General features: G+C 40.5%; 1 protein-coding gene across 1 annotated transcript in view; it reads right to left on the bottom strand.

The window, feature by feature from the left end:
* Nucleotides 1-18,382, bottom strand: part of LOC149997108 (sodium/glucose cotransporter 1-like) — a 45,900-nt gene that overhangs the window by 26,133 nt on the left and 1,385 nt on the right. The window contains exons 2-7 of the mRNA XM_090257361.1: nucleotides 15,300-15,371; nucleotides 11,508-11,612; nucleotides 10,203-10,262; nucleotides 5,352-5,456; nucleotides 3,643-3,748; nucleotides 2,544-2,624 (exon numbers count right to left, since the gene is read on the bottom strand). Of these exons, the coding sequence (XP_090113487.1) occupies nucleotides 2,544-2,624; nucleotides 3,643-3,748; nucleotides 5,352-5,456; nucleotides 10,203-10,262; nucleotides 11,508-11,612; nucleotides 15,300-15,371 (529 nt within the window). The remainder of the gene's footprint in view (nucleotides 1-2,543; nucleotides 2,625-3,642; nucleotides 3,749-5,351; nucleotides 5,457-10,202; nucleotides 10,263-11,507; nucleotides 11,613-15,299; nucleotides 15,372-18,382) is intronic.

Below are 18,382 nucleotides of genomic sequence, written 5' to 3'. Positions count from 1 at the left end.
CATACTTTGACTTGTGCACTTTTCAACAAAAAGCTTATTACAAATATAAAAACAAAAAAGATGGTCTCTTTTCACTGATATAAAAATTTGCCTATAATATAGTATCAGTGGGAGAAAACAGGCACAAAAATTCTGTTTTGATTCTATTAAAATGTGTATCTCAATGATTACAAAATGTTTGCATCTATGAGGAATATCTCTGGAAGGACATACACAAAACGTATAATATTGGTTGTCTGGGGAGTCAAATGAGAAATCGAGGACAATGAATATTTCACTGTGTACCTTTCTGTTTTGTTTAGCTTGTGTATATATTACCTAAAAATAAAAAATGAAAAATGAAATTGTACATGTATGGGTTCTCATGGTAACTAGTTTGAAGGATTATATTCATTTGGATATATATAATAAGTTCTTGCATATTTTTTAGAAGAAAATAATTCTTTCATTACTTTACAATAGTTTTCTTATCAAAAGAACTAACGTGGACACCTCAATAAAAAATCCCATTAAATTTCTCAGAGAATGTCTTAGTTTGTTAGGCTGCTGTAATAAAATACCATGGATTAGGTGGCTTATGAACAACAAATATTTACTTCCCACAGTTCTGGAGTCAGGGAAGTCCAAGACCAAAATGCTGGCCAACTGGTTGTCTGGTGAGGGTCCACTTCCTGGTTCATATATAGCCATCTTTTCACTGTGTCCTCATATGGTTGAAGGGGAGAAGGAGATGTCTGGGGTATCTTTTATAAGGTCATTAATACCATTCATGAGGAAAGAGCTGCCAAAAGACCCCACCTTTTAATATCATCACATTAGGGGTTAGAATTTCAACATAAGTTTTGGAGGGACACAGACACTCAGTCTATAATAGTAAAGAAAATACAATTATTTAGAAATATAATTGCTAGTAAATGGAATATCCCACCTGCTCCTAAAGTTTAACTGGATGCCATTTTCAATGATTGGGGCGGCCTTGGCAGGTTTAAAAAATGTCTATGTTGCCCTGGCTGGTGTGACGCAGTTGGTTGGAGCATCATCCCGTAAACTAAAAGGTCACAGGCTCAATTCCTGGTCTGGAAACTTGCCTAGGTTGCAGGTTCGGTCCCCGGTCAGGGCACATACAGGAGGCGATATTTCTTTCTTACGTCGATGCTTCTCTCTCTCTCTCCCTTCCTTCCCCACTCTCTAAAATCAATAAGTATGTCCTCAGGTGAGGATAAAAAAAAAGTGTGATGTTTAACACTGGCACATAATTAAACACAATGACTTAGTGTGTTTTATAGTTTTGTCACTCAAATTAGCCATTGCTTCTTAGCTCATTAAAAAATTCATACTTGACATGCATTTTGTTTCCCAGCAGCACCATACTGAGAGTACCTCATGGCACACTAATGCTTACTGAACAGTTAAGACTGAGGACTGTATATTTTGTTTGATTCTATCTGTTCTCCCTCCATGGGGTACAACAGCTGTATTCACATAGCACTTCAATATTTTTTCAATACCTGGGCCAAGAACTTCTCCTTCTAGGTCTCCTTCCAGACCTATTTCTTACCCATGGAGCAGTGGGTAACACCAGCTTCCCCAAGGTCATACTCCTGTCCTAGCCAGGGGAAGGAAACTTCCATCTGAAGGTAAGTGTACTTGCCATTACAGGCGCTGTAATATGTAAGTTCATGTACTGGGCTTTGGTGTTAGAGACCTAGGGTTCTGAGCTCTGCTCCTGCTGTGGCTTGTAAGTTACTTAAGTGAGACTCAGTTTCCTCATATGTAAAATGGGGATAACAACAGTAGTCATGCCTCATCGTGATTGTGATGGTCAAAGAGGCAATACAGAGAAACGCCTACTTGGTACCTGATACTCAATTCATATGAGCTACTATTTTCATTCTTATACTTAATAATTTGTTGGATTCTTATCTTGTCCTTTCATTTCCCAATTTCCCTTTATTTCCAATTTTTTTTGGATGAATTAATAACCTACCATGTGCCTCAGACTGCACTGTATGAGAGATACGATGGCTCTGATTCTTAAGAGGTTATGAACCTGGGAAGTATGACTTACTCACGTGACACCATCAATGAACAATCAAGGTATGTTAAAAAATTGTGAAGTTGTGGACAGCGATGCATATCCAGAGGAGAAAGAGTGCAGATGGAGTAATCACAGTATCACACCTTTGGGGGGAGGTCCTTCCATTGACATTGACAGATGGGCTTGATTGAGTGGATGAAAAGGAGGGGGACTTCTAACTGGAGAGGAAGAGCATGGACAGAGGTGAGGATGAGAGTGGGGGACCACTGTGGACCGCTGTTCCATAGCACTAGAGTTTGTCATTGCCACTCTAATTCCTTGACTCCTTTCTTCTCTGGTAAGCAGAAGTTTCCTCCCCAGTTTTCAGCATGACCTTAGATAATGCTCTTGGGTTCTGAGAGCCTCAGTCTCCTATCTGCAAGACGAAGGGGCTGAAACGGCCCCAGGCAGCAATCAGATTCGAAGATACCACCCAAAGTACTCAATCTTCTCAAGATTTACTTACCGAAGCCCATTAGCAAGACTGATCCCAGAATCATCACGCCAGCGTGTAAGGTATCGGTATAAACCACAGCTGCAAGACCACCTGAAGAGGCAGGAGGACGAGGAACGAAAGCGCGTTTGACTTTCTGCTCAAAGTTGCTTCGGCACCCTATTCTGCACACTTGTTTCCTCCAGGTCTGCACACTCACACCTTCTGTCCCTTCCCTCAGCGGGCCTGACAACTCCCTATCCTTGGTCCTGCTACACCTGTTTTCTCTCTTTAATCCCCTTCGTGATCTTTTGCTGGGTTCTCATCTTGCCCTTCTATGCCTCAATTTCTCTTTATTTCCCAGTTTTTTGATGATTCAAAACCTGGTAGTTTTCCTAAGGAAAAAAAAACTTGTTAGTTTTTTAAAAATCTCCGTTTGGAAGCAAGGGTCAGCAAGCACATCCCTGGTCTCTATCTGCTAGCTGCCAGTAGCATTTTCCAGTTGCAACAACCAAAAATGTCTGAGACATTACTAAGTGTCCCCTGGGAAGAAAAGCTCAATCCCCAGCCCCCCACATTGAGAGCTAATGATTACACGTATTCCGTTCCCAACCCTGAGTCTCTCACTCGACAGTGGTGAACTGCAGGGATGCCTACCTACATGCAAGATGAGACATGTATCCTCACTCTCAAAGCCTAGGCAGAGACCGTCTGGGACAGAACTGCCTCCGTAGGAGATCCTGTCTGATGGCCTGACCAGGTGACCAGGTGAGCAGATGGCCTGAGGTCACTGCCTCCCCCTCCTTCCCTTTCTGTGGTCCCCTTCTTTCACTGGGCAACCTGTTGTATCTGGCCCAACCCCACCTAAAACACCATCACTGCTGACCCCGCCAGTCAGAAAGGCCCCACCAGCCCAATCTGATTTCTAGGGTTAGGATTCCACTTTGGCTCTCCTGCCTTTATTATTTTTACTACTTGCACCCCACCTCCTGCCCTGGCCTCAGCAATGCGCTCTACAGACTTAAGGAAAATGTAAAAGCTGAAGACCCCTGCCTCAATGTCTATTAGGACTTCACTAGGAGGTAGAGCTTTTGTGTTGATATAAATACCTGCATGGTTACAGCAACCTCACCTGTGATGGTATAAACACCAGTAATTGACAGCAAGACTATGGTGACCACGTAAATATCCAGCCCCAGAATCAGCCTCATGAATATGGCACCAGTACAGATATCCACCTGAAATGAGTACAAGGCAACAGGCTGCTCTTTCATTTTCAGCTCAGTCCACAGCAGCCCTGTAAAGAACTGACCTCAGAAGCCACCTGCAGTGAGCACATGCACTAGATCTCCAGTGGGCACAGGGGGAAGGTTACCCAAGTTCTGCTGGGCAACAAGGCTTGTGCCCCACAAGTTCAGCCAAGGTCAGCATCTTTAGAACTTGGGTTAACCCAATTAATGTGTTTAATACAGGTTAGCCGCTTCCTTCCTGAAGCGTCAGAGTGGGGAGCATGCTAGACAGTGAGCTATTCCTGCAGTTCTGCCCCGGGGAAGGCAAAGGGAACAGCTCATTAGGAGTTGGCCAGCTTTTTCTGTACAGGACCAGACGGTAAATACTGTAGGCTATACAGGCCACATACTGTCTCTGTTTTTTTTTTTTTTTTACAACCCTTGAGTTCTGCAAAAACCATTCTTAGCTTAAGGATGGTACAAACCAGACCACTACAAGAACTGTCCTGTGGGCTGGATTTGTTGATCCCTGGCTTAGATGACAGTGATTCTGAAGCATCAGAGCATCATTTAACCAGCTAACTTCTTGCTTTGTTATTCTGGTCCCCAAAGCCAGAAGTACAATGGGCAGAAACTCCCCCAACATTCTCCTATCCACTTATTTACCAAACGTTTACTGAGTATTAACAGTGTGTAAGGTACCTAACAGGATTTTGAAGACAAAGGGTTACCAAAAGTCAGTCACTGTCTTTAAGTAGCTTACACTTTATGACAGAGACAGACCACTAAATGGGCAATTTTAATGTAACGTGATAAGTGACACTTATTCAAACATTCAAGAAACATTTATTGAGTGCCTTCTGTGATAAACATGTTCTCGGCACAGAGATGTAATGCAGTGAACAAGCCAGGCAAGGCTCTGGGCCTGAAGAAGTTTGTGCTGGAGTGGAGGAGACAGATAATAAGCAAGGAAACAAATAAATTCCTCTTATATGGTGGCGAGTATTACAAAGAAAATAAAAACAGTATGTAATGTAATGGAGACTGACCGATATATCCATGGAAGCCCTTTCCAAGGGGATACTTGTAAAACATGGGGGAAGAACATTCTACAGTACAGAGCAGGTGTCAAGGACTTCAAATGGGGATAAGCTTGCTGGATTTGAGAAACAATAAGGCAGCCAGTGTGGCTATAGCACGGTGACCACCGGAGAGAGGACAAGGCTAGAGAGGCAGGGGCTAGAACAAGACAGTCCGTCCATACCAGTCATGACAAGGGGTTTAGGTTTTCTTTTTAGGGTGATGGAAACTGCTGGCTTGTTCTAAGTGGGGGAGTGACATTACCTAATGATATGACACCGGTAAGCCCAAAGTTCTCTGGGAATACACAGGAGGGACCTATAACCCAGGCTTGGGAGGCAAAGAAGATGTCTCTGTCTTTTAGTTTTTGTGATCTGTCATTAAGCTATTCTTTCTCTGATCTGGCTTTAACAGCAAAGGCTGATAAGTAACTTATGGGGCCCTAGTGTGAACTGCTGGGACAAATATAGCACAGTCCTGTCTATTGATTTTTGTTTGTTTTCTTTCTTGGACTGGCTTTTACACAACTTACTGAGATCTTATGGAAGATATAGAGCAGTAAGTACAGAATAGCAAGAAGGATCTGGATCCGGTAGCCACCAAACCTCTTCCTCAAATATTCTGGCATTGTCACCACCTATGCGAGCAACAAGAGAAGTCACTGTCAGAGTGACAGAAGAGGCAGGCCACAAGGATGGGCCTTGCTCACCACCTGCTGGTTGTCACAGAGTTGCAGTTGATGGTGGGAGTGGCCCGGGAAGGCAAGATGCAGGGTACGGACTCTGGCTTTGTACTACAGGTACCTGTGAAGATGAGAGAAATATGAAAGGAAAGGCAATATCGCTATCTTCAGGAAGCTTGGAATTGAGCTTCCGGTGCCATCTTCAGAAGGCAGAAGGAAATCCAGCTAACTGAAAATATATAATGACGACAAATCACTTTTATGAAAAAAAATCACAGAGCAAAATTAAATGCTTTATCATATACTACAAGCATAGCAAGTGCTCAAGAGAGACAGAATAACCCTGTTCGTTTCTACTTCTGCCTTCTCAGGCTGTGTGCACCTGGGTGGCAAGGAGTGCACCCTCTTTGTTCATTAGATTCTTGGACCCAAGCACAGTGCCCGGCTCATGGTAGGTGAATAAATAACTGTTAAATGAATACTGTCCCACCTTCTGTCCCAAATATCATCATGTGTTCTTGTCCGTCTAGCTCACACACATCTAACTCAAATTCCATCTGTTTTATGAAGACTTACCTGGGGGCTTAACAGGGGATGGTATCTCTGAAACACCTACATATTTTCCTTTTACCGTTTACTTCTTTTTTAATCATATCCTGCCATCTATGGCTCACTTTCTTAGGCAGGCTCTGAGATGTTTTACACTTACTATTTGAGTGTATTGTCTCATAGTCCTGGAGGTGGGAAGTTCAAGGTGTCAGCAGGGTTGGCTCTTTTCTCTGCCTTTTATTTGGCTGTTCAGCGAGGAATTTGGGATTTTCGTGTCTTATTTTACAATCCTCTATCTCAAGGCCATAAATATATTCTATACTTCCTTGCAAAAATTTTTTAAAAATTGCCTCTCTTATTTAAGTGTTTGACCAATCTAAAATTATTTTTGTGTAAAATAGGGACCCAGTTTTATTTTTTTCATATGATAATCAACTGACCCTCCTTTTGTCAGTGACCTGTTTTGCCATCAGTGTCATAAAGAGCCCACATATGAATGTGTCTGGGCTTTTCCTCCGTTTCACTTGTCAATGTGCTCATCCTTGTGTCAATGCCGTACTGTTTTAATTACTTCAGCTTTACAGTAAGCCCTTATATTAAATAAGTTAAGTCCTTCTTATTTTTCTTTGATAGAAGTACCTTTGTATTCATATACTTTTGCTTTTTCATATACATTTTATTAATTTTTCCTAGCTTTATTGAGATATGACATATAACATCATGTTTAAGATATACAACAAGATTTGATACACATATATATAGTAAAATGATCACCCCAGGAGGGCTAGTTAACATCTCCATCACCCCACATAGTTACCATTTCTTCTGTGGTGAGAACATTTAAAATCTACTCACTAAGCCACTTTTAAGTATGTAATATAATATTGTTAACTACAGTCATCATGCAACTCCTGCGGCGCACCTGAAGCCAAGCTGTATTGACTCCGTCTTTCCCTTGGACCCTTCAGCTGCGAAGAGAGGGGGGGTCTGCTGCATGGGCAACAGCAGACCCTCCATATCACCCTGCCCAGGCTCTGTAGCTTCAGCTTCACTGGAGAGGACACTCCAGCGTCATCGCAAGATGTCGATTCAACACGGGAGGAGACAGATACCGTGTCACTCCCGAGTCGGACTGCACAGCCATTCTCGGCGGTGCAGATAGACTCTTAAGAAGCTACACCATCGTCTCTCGAGATGGACGGCTGCCGACGACAACAGTCATCATGCTATTGTTAAAAATCCATTCAGCCACCCACCCCATGCCTTTTGATGGGAGAATTTAATTCATTTATATTTAAAGTAATTATTCATAGGTAAGGACTTAATAATTTCATTGTATTATTTGTTTTATGGCTGTTTTATAGTTCCTGTGTTACTTTCTTCCTCTTTTGCTGTCTCCCTCTGTGAACTGAGGGTTTCCTATAGTGGTATGCTTTGATTACTCCCTCTTCATCTTTTGTGTACCTACTGTAGGTTTTTGCTACTGTGGTTACCATGAGGCTTACATAAAACATCTCATAGATACAACAGTCTATTTTAAGCTGATAACTTTGATTAATACAAAAACTCTACCTTTTTACTCCCTCGATATTTTGTTTTTTATGTCATAACTTAGCTTTTTTATATTATGTATCTATCCATTATGGAGATATAGTCATTTTAAACAGTTTGTCTTTTAACATTTATATTAGACTTAAGTGATTAATATACCACCATATTACAGTACTTGAGTATTCTGAATTTGACTGTATACTTATTGGTGTCTGCTGTATATTTTCAAGTTACTGATTAGCATCCTTTCATTTAAGCCTGAAGAACTCTCTTAAGCATTTCTTGTAAGGAAGTTCTAGTGGTATTAACTCCTTCAGTTTTTGTTTGGGAATGTATTTTGCCTTTATTTCTGAAGAACTGCTTTGCTAGGTAAAGTATTCTTGATTGGCAGTGTTTTCTTTCATCACTTTTAATATATCATCCCGCTCTCTCCTGGCCTGCATGGCTGCTGCTGATAAATCCACCAATAGCCTTATGGGGTTATTCTGTAGGTGAGAAACTTTTTCTGTTGCTGCTTAAAATTTTTTTCTCTTGTATTTGATTTTAGACAGTTTTATTATAGTATGCCTTGGAGAAGATAATTTTCTGTTGAAATTTTGGGAGGAAACTATGAACTTCATGATCTTGGATATCCAAATCTCTCCCCAGATTTGGTGAAGTTCTCAGTCTCTACTAATTTAAATAAGCTTTCTGCCTCATCCCCCCTCTCTTCTTCTACTGGCACTCCAATAATGTGTAGATGGTTTCTCTTAATGGTATCCCATGGTTCACACAGGCTTTTTCACTCTTTTTTTCTTTGTTCTTCTCTGACTGGATAATTTCTACTGACCTGTCTTCTACTTCACAGATTCTTTTTCTGTTTGATCCAGTCTGATATTGAAGCCCTCTTTTGTATTTTTCATTTCATTCATCATATTCCACAGACCCAGAATTTGTTTGGTTATTTTTAGGACTTCTCTCTGTTAAACTTCTCATTTTGTGTGTGTATTGTTTCCCTTATTCTGTTGAATTGTCTTTCTGTGTATTCTTGTAGCTACTGTGCTTCCTTCAAACAACTCTTTTGAATTCTTTATTAGGCATATCTTAGATCTCTATTTCTGGGGGCTGGTTACTAGGAAATTATTGTGCTCCTTTGGTGGTGTCATGTTTCCTTGATTTTTCACATTTCTTGACATCTTGTACTGATGTTTTTGCATTTGAGGAAGCAGTCACCTCCTCCAGTCTTTACTGATTGGCTTTTAGAATAAAATACCTTCTGTCAGCCTTGCTATGGATTCTGAGGCGCTGAGACCTTTTCTATGAATAAACCTGCTCTGCACTTCTTGTTCCCTCATATGCAGGAATTCTAAAAATGATATGTCTTCTCGTGATCCTGCAAAGCCAGGCTGAGTGCTGCTAGCCTCCTGTTTGCTTGCTTCCCTCACTGTGATGCTGAATGTTCAAATTTGTGTGCTTTTTCCCAATCCAGAGTCAGGCTGGCCTTCTCCACATGCTCATAAGCTTCATGCAAAGGCTTCCTCTTGTCACTGTCAGGGGCGCTCAGTGGACATGACCACAGGGTAGAAGTATATGTAGATGTGATGTGCAGAATGTTGGGGTACCCACGGGCCAGTCGGGGGAATCTGCAGATAAGAAGTCCCCAACAGGTCACTGGCAGGCTTCCTCATAGTCCACAGAACAATCAGTGGGAGCCATGTTCCTTTGATGACATCTGAGAGCCCTGACTGCTATGATCCCAGCCACTTCCTGACTCCTAGTGATGCAGTACACCTCAGTGCACGAGAGGGAGAGCAGCAGGTCTTTCTGGAAGCAGCCTGCACAGCTGGAGTAGCCAGGTACTTACTCACATACTCTCAGAAGGAAAGAACTCAGGCTGAGTTCTCTTTTGGTATAAGCTGTGCCACCTTGCGGAGGGGTGACAGAGGTAAAGTGAACTAGTCCTCTTACCCTCTTTAATGTGTCCAAAGTTGTTTTTTGTTTTTGTTTTTTGTTTGCTTCAGAATTGTGCTAGAATTTTTCCACTAGACTTATGGACTCCCATAAGGCCCTCTTGTCTGTGGGTGATTGTCTAAATTGGTATTCTTTGAGGGAAGATGATAGAAAATGGTTATTTTGCCATTTTGATAACATCACTCCACATATCCTTGTGGTTGTGCAGCCTAGATAGTCTCTTTGCTCTGCCCTCTCAGCCGGGCAACTCTTTGTCCCCTTAGAATTAGCTTGTCAGTTTCTAAGAAATCCTGTTTGCACAGACCAGTTTGGGGAGAACTAACATTTTTAAGCTACTGTCTTCCAATTACTAACATAATTGTTCTCTTAATTTATTTATGTCTTATTTTTAAATAAAGTTTTAAAATGTTTCCTATACAAGCTTTAAGAGGTAACTCTGAGTAAGGTCCAGAGTGAAAAAGCAGGCAGTTACTGGCACCTGCTTACCCAGGCAGAACAATGTTATTGTAGACATTTCTCAGGATTTAGGGAGGTCAGTGCAGGGATCAAAAGGCTGAGGAGTTGAACTGATTTTCCAGGATGTTTTTACCAATGTAATATTTGTAAGAAAAAGTATTGTAGAAAATTGTGTAACTGATAATAGGCACTCACCCCAGCCTTAATGTAAATAGGAGAAAATATCCAACCAAGAACACAGAGCAGAAATGGAGCCTGAAACCAAAAAGAAAAACATCAGGGTCCCATATAGACCAAGCTCTTAAATGAGATGCAAGCCCACTTACTATCTATTTTGAGCCTAACTAAGGTATCACTGCTGGAGACCTTACAATAACAGCCCAAGTGTAAACCTTCCCACCCAATGAACTTAATGTATAGGCACTTGATCTTTCCATTGTGGGGGGTTCATTGAGCCAAGCTTCAAGGTATTTATTAATTTATTGTTTGCCTACTTCCAGATAGGAATGAAGGTGACTTAAAATTAAATATAATAGTTAGTTAAAAAAGAAAATAAATCAGAAACCATTTAGAGAAATGGAAGAGAAACTATACCAAAATTTCATGCAAGTTATTGAAATTAAGTAAAAAAATTGGGTCTGGCTTTCTTTACAAAGAAGGGGTAAGGTAAACTGAATATGTGAAGGAGATGCTAGTAAATTCTGAGAGGAAATAGTTGAAGAGTCCAGGGTTTCTTACTAGGTTTGGAATTGACTCTGCTAGAAGTATTCCTTATTTTTGTAGTCTGTAGGAAGAATGATGTGACTCAGAAAACAGGGAGCTTTCTGATTTATCCAAAAGAAGTCAGATGATTTATACAAAGATAGGTTAATTAACACAAGACTTATAAATTCACATATAGTTCAGGTGGACAATTCAATGTCCTACAACAAATGTATACCACAGGCCAAATAAATAATTCACTTTATAAGTTTTACAGTTAAAACCTGGTATTCTTAGGAGATCAATTAGGAGTTCTGTAGAAACTAGTTGAAGTTCATTCTTAATATATACTGCAAATATATACATACAGATATATGTACACATGCATATACACACATATATACATGTATATATATTTATATGTAAGTATATATATTTATTTTTAACTGTCTTTTATATTTAATTATATATGTGTGTTATATATCTGTATGTGTGTATATATATATACACATAAATGTATATGTATTTAAATGTTAATATGATCTTTTCTCTACATGACTAGTCTCCTAAAAAAGTTTTTTGTTTAGTGTATTCCTAGAGTCCCTGAAATATAAATATTCTCTGTTTCTTCATTAATTTACCAAGAAGAAAAGAAACTAGCACTTTTTTTTTTAGAAACTAAAGACTTGGTTCCTTTCTTCCATGACTTCTCTTCAATATTTATTCAGGATTGGAAGCAAGTTTTCATGTTTATGAGTTTTATTTGGACAATGGTAAAGGTGAAGGTTAGTTACTTACATTCCACTCAAAGGCCCCAACAGCAATCCCTGAAGTCGCTGCTGTTCCAGCCAGGCCCATAAAGTGGCCAGTGCCAATATTGGAGGCAAAAAGAGAAGCACCTGTCTGATAATTGAAAGACAATTCCATATCAGAACTTTTAGTCCAAGTCCAAGAATTAATTTCACAAATGTAAACTCAAACTGAATTTCACAATTTTTCAAAAGGGATTATTCCCTGGCCATAATTTCCATTCACGTTTCTTCTACATAAACCCTAACCATAAGTTAAGAGGGAGAATGTGAAAAAGGTAGAATAGCCATTCTTACATTGCCACTCTCCACATGCTCCACTGACTTACTTGTAATTCCCTAACGCAGAAATATCAGCAGGAGTGTAATTCCATCATTGTTTGGAAATAATTTTAAAATATTGACAATGTAACTGGCTATCTCTAAGGGACTGGTTAAAATACATAAAAATAATGAAATACAATGTAGCATAAATAAAGAATAAAAGAGCTCTATTAAGTAATAAAACAATTTAAACATATGTAATCTCATTAAAAATTTATGTGGTCCATTACAATTGTGCACATATGTGTTTATATACGCATGGGAGAGATTCAGGATATAAATATGTAGCACAAGATACTTCTGGAGACTGGAATTATGGGTGTAGAGATGGAATGGGGAGAAAACCGTGAGGTCTACACTTGGACTGTAACTTTTAATTTTTTTCCCAACCAACATCTGTTATTTTCAAAATAAAAAATTCCAGAGGCATTTAAAGTGAACAAAATCCCTTCTAAACCAGTAACAGCTTTTTAACTGAGTGGAGGTAGCATTAAAACAAAAACCCAAGTATTATGCTCTTGACATGAGACACATTTAAAACCAAATTATCAAGAGAGGCTTAAAATAACAAGCCTTTTAGGTAAAAACAAACAAACAAAAAACAAAAACAGCACTGACAATATTAACATAAGATAAAATAGCATTTAATACCAAAAACATTAAACAAGAAGTTCTGTTATTTTAACTATGAAAGCTAAAATGCACTAATAACACATAGTTTAGGACATACAGGCAACAAACATCTTAGCAGCAACAAATATAAGGCAAAAAACTCTTAGAAGAGGCACATACTAAGTACTCAAGTAATGGTAGTTATTTTTACCATCAGGAATGTTTACTACGTTTATCATAATACTGCAAAATTATATACAGCTTAAATCGCCTGATAATATAGTAAATAAAAGTGAGATGCTCATATGATATAATACTATGCAACTGCATATAAATATGAAAAATAAGACAATAAGTAACAAATAATAATACAAGAATAAACTCTGTGTTCCACGTACTCACAACTGTAAACCTACTTTTGCCCACCCTATATAAAATATCTATATTTACCTACCTATGTTTATATAGAGCTAGGAAGATATTAATACATTATTAAATTAAAGGCAGGTTAAAAAGTCACCATTCATTAATTGAATAACTATTATAAATGTCGATTCCATTGCCTGGCACTATTCTAGGGATACATTAGTGAGGAAAATAGACAAAAATCCTTGCCCTCATGAAGATAACATTCTTTGGGGAAGAAGAGAATAAACAAAATAAACTAGAGGGTTATTTTCTAGCATAATAAAAAGGAAGGTAGGAAAATTAATAGGAAGTGATGAGAAACTGGGCGGTTGGGGTAGATAGTCAGAGAGGAGATCTGAGGAATGCCAGGCGAGGAAGCAAGCCACGAGCTATCTGGGGAGAAGCCTCCAGGTGGAAGCAGCAGCAGGGCAAAGGCTCCGAGGCAGAAGCACAGCTGAAGGTTCAAGGACACTGGCTAGAACTGAGCACAGGAGTCCTGACAGGCAAGGCATGTGGGGTAAGGAGGGCAGATTACCTGTGGCCTCACACAAGCCATTATAAGCAGCTGGGCTTTCATTCTGGGTGACAGGGGAGCCCCCAGAGGGTTTTAAGCATAAAAGTGACAAGGTCTGACTCAAGTTTTAACTGGATCTCTGCTTTGTTGAGCCTAGATGGAGAAAAGCAGAGGTAGAAGGAGGGGGCCCAGAAAAGAGGCTGTTATAACAAACCCAAGGGAGAGGCAATGGCAGAATGGACCCAGGGGCACAGCTGATGAGAAGTGGTCAGATTTCGGAACCCCGCCCCCCCGCAATGGATTGGATGTTGGGTGTGAGACAGAATCAAGCGTCTAATATGACGCCATGCTGTCAAGTGATGCCCTAAAGGATGGAGTTGCTATTCAGGAGACAGGAAGCATGGTGGGAGAAGCAGATTTGTAGAGGAAAGTCCAGGGTTCCTTTTGGACTTGTTCAGTTTGAGACACCTGAGAGAGCTCTCAGCTGCAGCTGGGCACACAGGCCTGCAGTTCAAGGGAGAGGTCTGGGATGTGTTAGCATGTAATTGGTGTTTAATGCCATAAGGCTAGAGGAGAGGTCACGTGTGTGAATGTAACTGGAGAGAGGTCAGGCTCTGACCCTGGGGAACTCCAGAGTTAAGAAGTCAAGGAGATGGAAGAGAATCAGCCAGGGAGACTGGGACTGAGTGGCTGGTGGAGCTGCAGGAAAGGAGGAGAGCCGGGTGACAAAATGCGGAGGGAGGGAGGACTAAGAGTTCAGAGTTTCTGCACTGCCAGGTCAGGTAAAATGAGGACTGAGAACTGACTACCCAAATAAGCCATGCATGATTTAAAAAGAAAAGAAGGAAGACAAAGAAAAGAATAAGCCATGTGGAGGCCCCCAGCAAAAGCAACTGCTATCCATCAAACATCTGCTGACTGAATAAAAATAGAAAAGAGAAATTTGGAGTAGCAGGATTATTCTTTTATTTCAATTTCCTTTAATAATACCACAATATATTTTGTTCATTAAGCAATAATCCTAATAAAGACAAAAGAAGTCACAGTAAAGAGATTAATAAGGTCATAACATATAGTATAAACATTGGGAGGCCAAAACATGCTATGTTGTCTGAAAACCATTACAAGCGTCACAGTTATACAAGGTAACGTGGGCAGCAGATGGCCGTTTTTCTGGGTACAGAATATAGGATTTCAAAGCCTAAGACTGGCTCAGGAAAAAGACTGGGGGCCTCACAGCCTAGGAAGAGATTGTGTTGCTAGAATTCTCTGCTGCAAAATAAACTAAGGTAGGAGGCCCACTGCAAACATTGCTTACTTAGCCACATTCAATTTCTTTTTAAATCAGGTTTACAAAAAAAGAAGATTCAAAAATAATTCAGAGAGCTGTACCTCGGAATGACGTACTCTACCTCCAAATACTGCTCAAATCACTTCACCTCTGTAAGACCTTTCCAGTTTTGCCCTAGTTCTACCCAGGAAGCCTGAGTGTACGCTTCATCGACAGCTGGCCCGTGCACCTCCTGTCAGACCTAACTGTATGGCCATGGACTGTAATTCACTGGATGCATGTCTAATTCCCACTCTAGGTCGTGTGGTTCCAGAGGGCAGTACTATTTCCTTGTACATACTAGTTTTATTGGGACATGAAAACTTCCCTAACCTGGCAAAGAAAACAGACATGCAAGTTCAGTAAGTACAGAGAGTCCCAAACATATTTCAGTAACCAAATAAATGCTTATTGAACTAAATTGAGTTAAATAGAAATATTATATTTAGGTAACAAGCTACTTAACAGTTAAAGGAGTTACCAGTGAAATGGCTTTCCTGATGTAAAAACTTCATATTATTTTGAGAATAAGACATCTACATTAAAGTAATAAACAAGCTAATATGTAGCCCCCAAAGTGGACTACCACTCACCAGCCACCATGCTAGATTTCGGCCAGCCAAGAAGAAGTCTTCTACAGTTCCACGACTTTTTGATCGTATAGCCTTAAAGAAACAAACAAACAAACAAAAAAAAAAAAAACCAAATAAACAAAAACCAATGGAATATAAGAAACCAAACTGCTTCAAAGACATAGGTCTCTTATGGGCTCCCAAATCCATTCTCCCCTTCTTTCTTTTTAGGAACAGAAGCCCATATCCCCCAAGTTAGCGGAGGGCTCGTGGCTGCCTATCCGGGGACTACAGTCTCTTCCAGCTCTGGCATGGTATGTGAATGTCCATTTCTCTACACTCTTGTGAAAATAATATTGTTTAATTTTTTCCAATTAGTTAACTAGTGCTGCGGTGTCTGGCAGAGTTTCAGTGATAAGTGGCATAGTGAATGTATGGATCAATCAGGAATGGGAAATCGGAACATGTGCCTAGCTTCTTCCAGGAGAGCTGTCACACCACCATTACTCTGGTGTCCTTCAAATGATGCCCCTCTATGCAGGGTCCCCAGCTCTGATTTTCAGATGCTAGTGTAGCCAAAAGACAATACTGGGTGGGGATTTCCTGGATTGCCTAGGACTAGCACAACCTAAGGATGACAGCCGATTGATGGAAATGCTTCCCCATGGGAAGAGTGAATTTACTGGATTACCACCATCTGCATTATAATGGGGCCCCCTCACATCACAAAGCCTCAAACCAAAGAAATAATTCTACATCGGACACATTAAGTTAGTCTCATTTCTACCATTCAGTAAATATTTAGGAAGGGCCTGCTATGGGCAGATCTGACCTTTCCTAAAGAAGGTATCGGTGGTATGTAAATAGAGGGGTGTTTAAACTTTTAAAAGGAATTTACAAAATATTCTAAGATGAGTAAGCTCAGCCACTCTTTCCATTAAAGAAAGAATCAGACAGGAAGAAGGGGAGATCCTGGGAAGAATGTGGCTTAAGCACATGTCTCTGTCTTTTCTCTTCCCTGTTCTCTTTTTGGAATAATACAACCACGGCAGCCAGTTTCATGGGGTGGAAGATGCATCTAACACCTTCTCAAATTTCTTGGCAGAGAGTAATACGAAAGAACAAACAATAAAACGTATAAATTTTTTGTCTTTAGAGTTCTGGTCAAGATGACCGAGTAGGTAAATACTGTGCTCACCTCCTCCCATGACCACATCAAAAAGGTGTCCTTCACCATACTCCCCAGGGCCAGACTCTGCCCAGGAGAAGCCAGCCTTTCTTCCAGTGGAAGGTCAGATTGGTGTGAACGCTTCAGCTTGTTTAAGGCTTTATGATGTGAGGGGACCCCATTATAATGCAGATACCTCAGATGGTGGTATCCAATAAGTTCACTCTTCCTACAGTTTTGCACATGGTATTATTGTCCCTCGGCTAAGCTTTTAGCCATCAGGCCTCCGCCTGGCCTGCTTCATCAGGCAGAAGTATCTGGGAACAAGGCCACCATTCACTAACTAGTGGCAGACTGGTCACTCCAGATCGTCCCTATCCAGTTAAAGCTTTCATGCATGTGTGACCTTTAGTTTGGGGCACGTCAATAGGTCACAAGCAGGACCTTGCTGTGCAGAATCAGGCCCTTCAAGGTACCATCACTGGACACTTTTCAGGGCTTACAATGAGTCATTTTGCTGCTAGTGGGTAGATAAGAGTAATGGAAGGATGGTCTCCATCCTATGAAGGGAATTTTATACCAGAAGAGAAAATATAGGCCCTTTATTCCAAAGGTAAAAAAAGAGATTGGAGGTGCTTCTAGAGATCATTTAAATAAACAATTAAAAAAAAACTGGCTTCAGTTATGAGAAATATCTTTCTAGATGGCCAAGTAGCCTCAGGCCGGTTACAGGCAGCAGCTGACCTTGGTCTGCATCAGAGCCCCTCCCAAGAGGAACCAGAATCAACGTATCTGGTGGCCACTTCAGACCAAAACAAGCACCATCAGATTAGATCCACAAATGGCCTACCCAAAGAGTGGTCTCTGCAGGCACAAAAGTCTGCTGGGAAAATCTGACTCCATCAGGTCAGCCTCGTACAGCAACTCAAATGCTGTGGTCGTGACCAAATCTCACAGCCACTCGGCCTGAAGGGCAATTCTACCCACTGATGCGCCAACAGCAATCAAGGCTCAACTACAACAGGAGGGCACAGACAACCCACAGAAGGGACACTCCTGGAGCACACAGGTCAGGTAATCAGGTAAACTGCACCACTGCGCCCACAGGTCACCTGCTACATAATGCCACCTAGTGAAGAAAGGGAGACATAGCAGACCTACCTAACAAATGGTTTGGAGACATGTGGACAGGTGCATGCAAAAAAAAAAAAAAAAAAAAACAAGAAACTAGACCACCATCTTATACCATATACAAGAATAAACTCAAAATGGATTAAAGACCTACATGTAAGTATCATTTAGTAGAGAACAGCAGGACAGCACACACAATTGTATGACTATGATTCAGCTAATAAAAACATAAGCTAGAGCTCTACTGTTGACCTGTAGGACTCTCTCCACCATATAGCAAGTGAAGAAAGGCAAGTTTCAGAATAATGTATATAATATGATCACATTTTTTGTAAAAACAAAACACAAAAACTCTACATATGTGCTCATATGTTTGCATAAGCACTGAGAAAGGGCAGGAAGGATACACGGTCCATGGTTACCTCAGAGGGATGGGAATGGATGGCAAAGAAGAGTAACTTATTCTTTAGATATTTATACATCTTTTCTCTTCTTACAATAAGCAATGTTATACTTTCATAGTTAAAAACAACATATGATTTATAAAAAGAACCAAAGGAAAGACAATAATATAAGGAAGGGAAAAGATCAAAGCATTCTGGATAACTGCATATTTTACAGCTCCAACAAGAACAGAAGGAACAGCAGGTTTCCTTTGGAAGTGACCAGATGGCTTCCTAGTACTCTGACCTTGGCTAGACCTGGGCACCAACTGGGCTGGGAAGAAAGCTGGGTGGGGACTTCTTAATTCAATAACAGAAACTGGGGAAATGATCCCCAGACAAATACTAATCAGAGCCCCTGC

This window comes from Furipterus horrens, unplaced genomic scaffold, assembly GCF_987537825.1.
Source record: "Furipterus horrens unplaced genomic scaffold, mFurHor1.1.pri manual_scaffold_11, whole genome shotgun sequence".
Taxonomy (NCBI): Eukaryota; Metazoa; Chordata; class Mammalia; order Chiroptera; family Furipteridae; genus Furipterus; species Furipterus horrens.
Note: the sequence above shows the minus strand (reverse complement) of the source record. Positions and strands in the feature narration are given on the sequence as shown.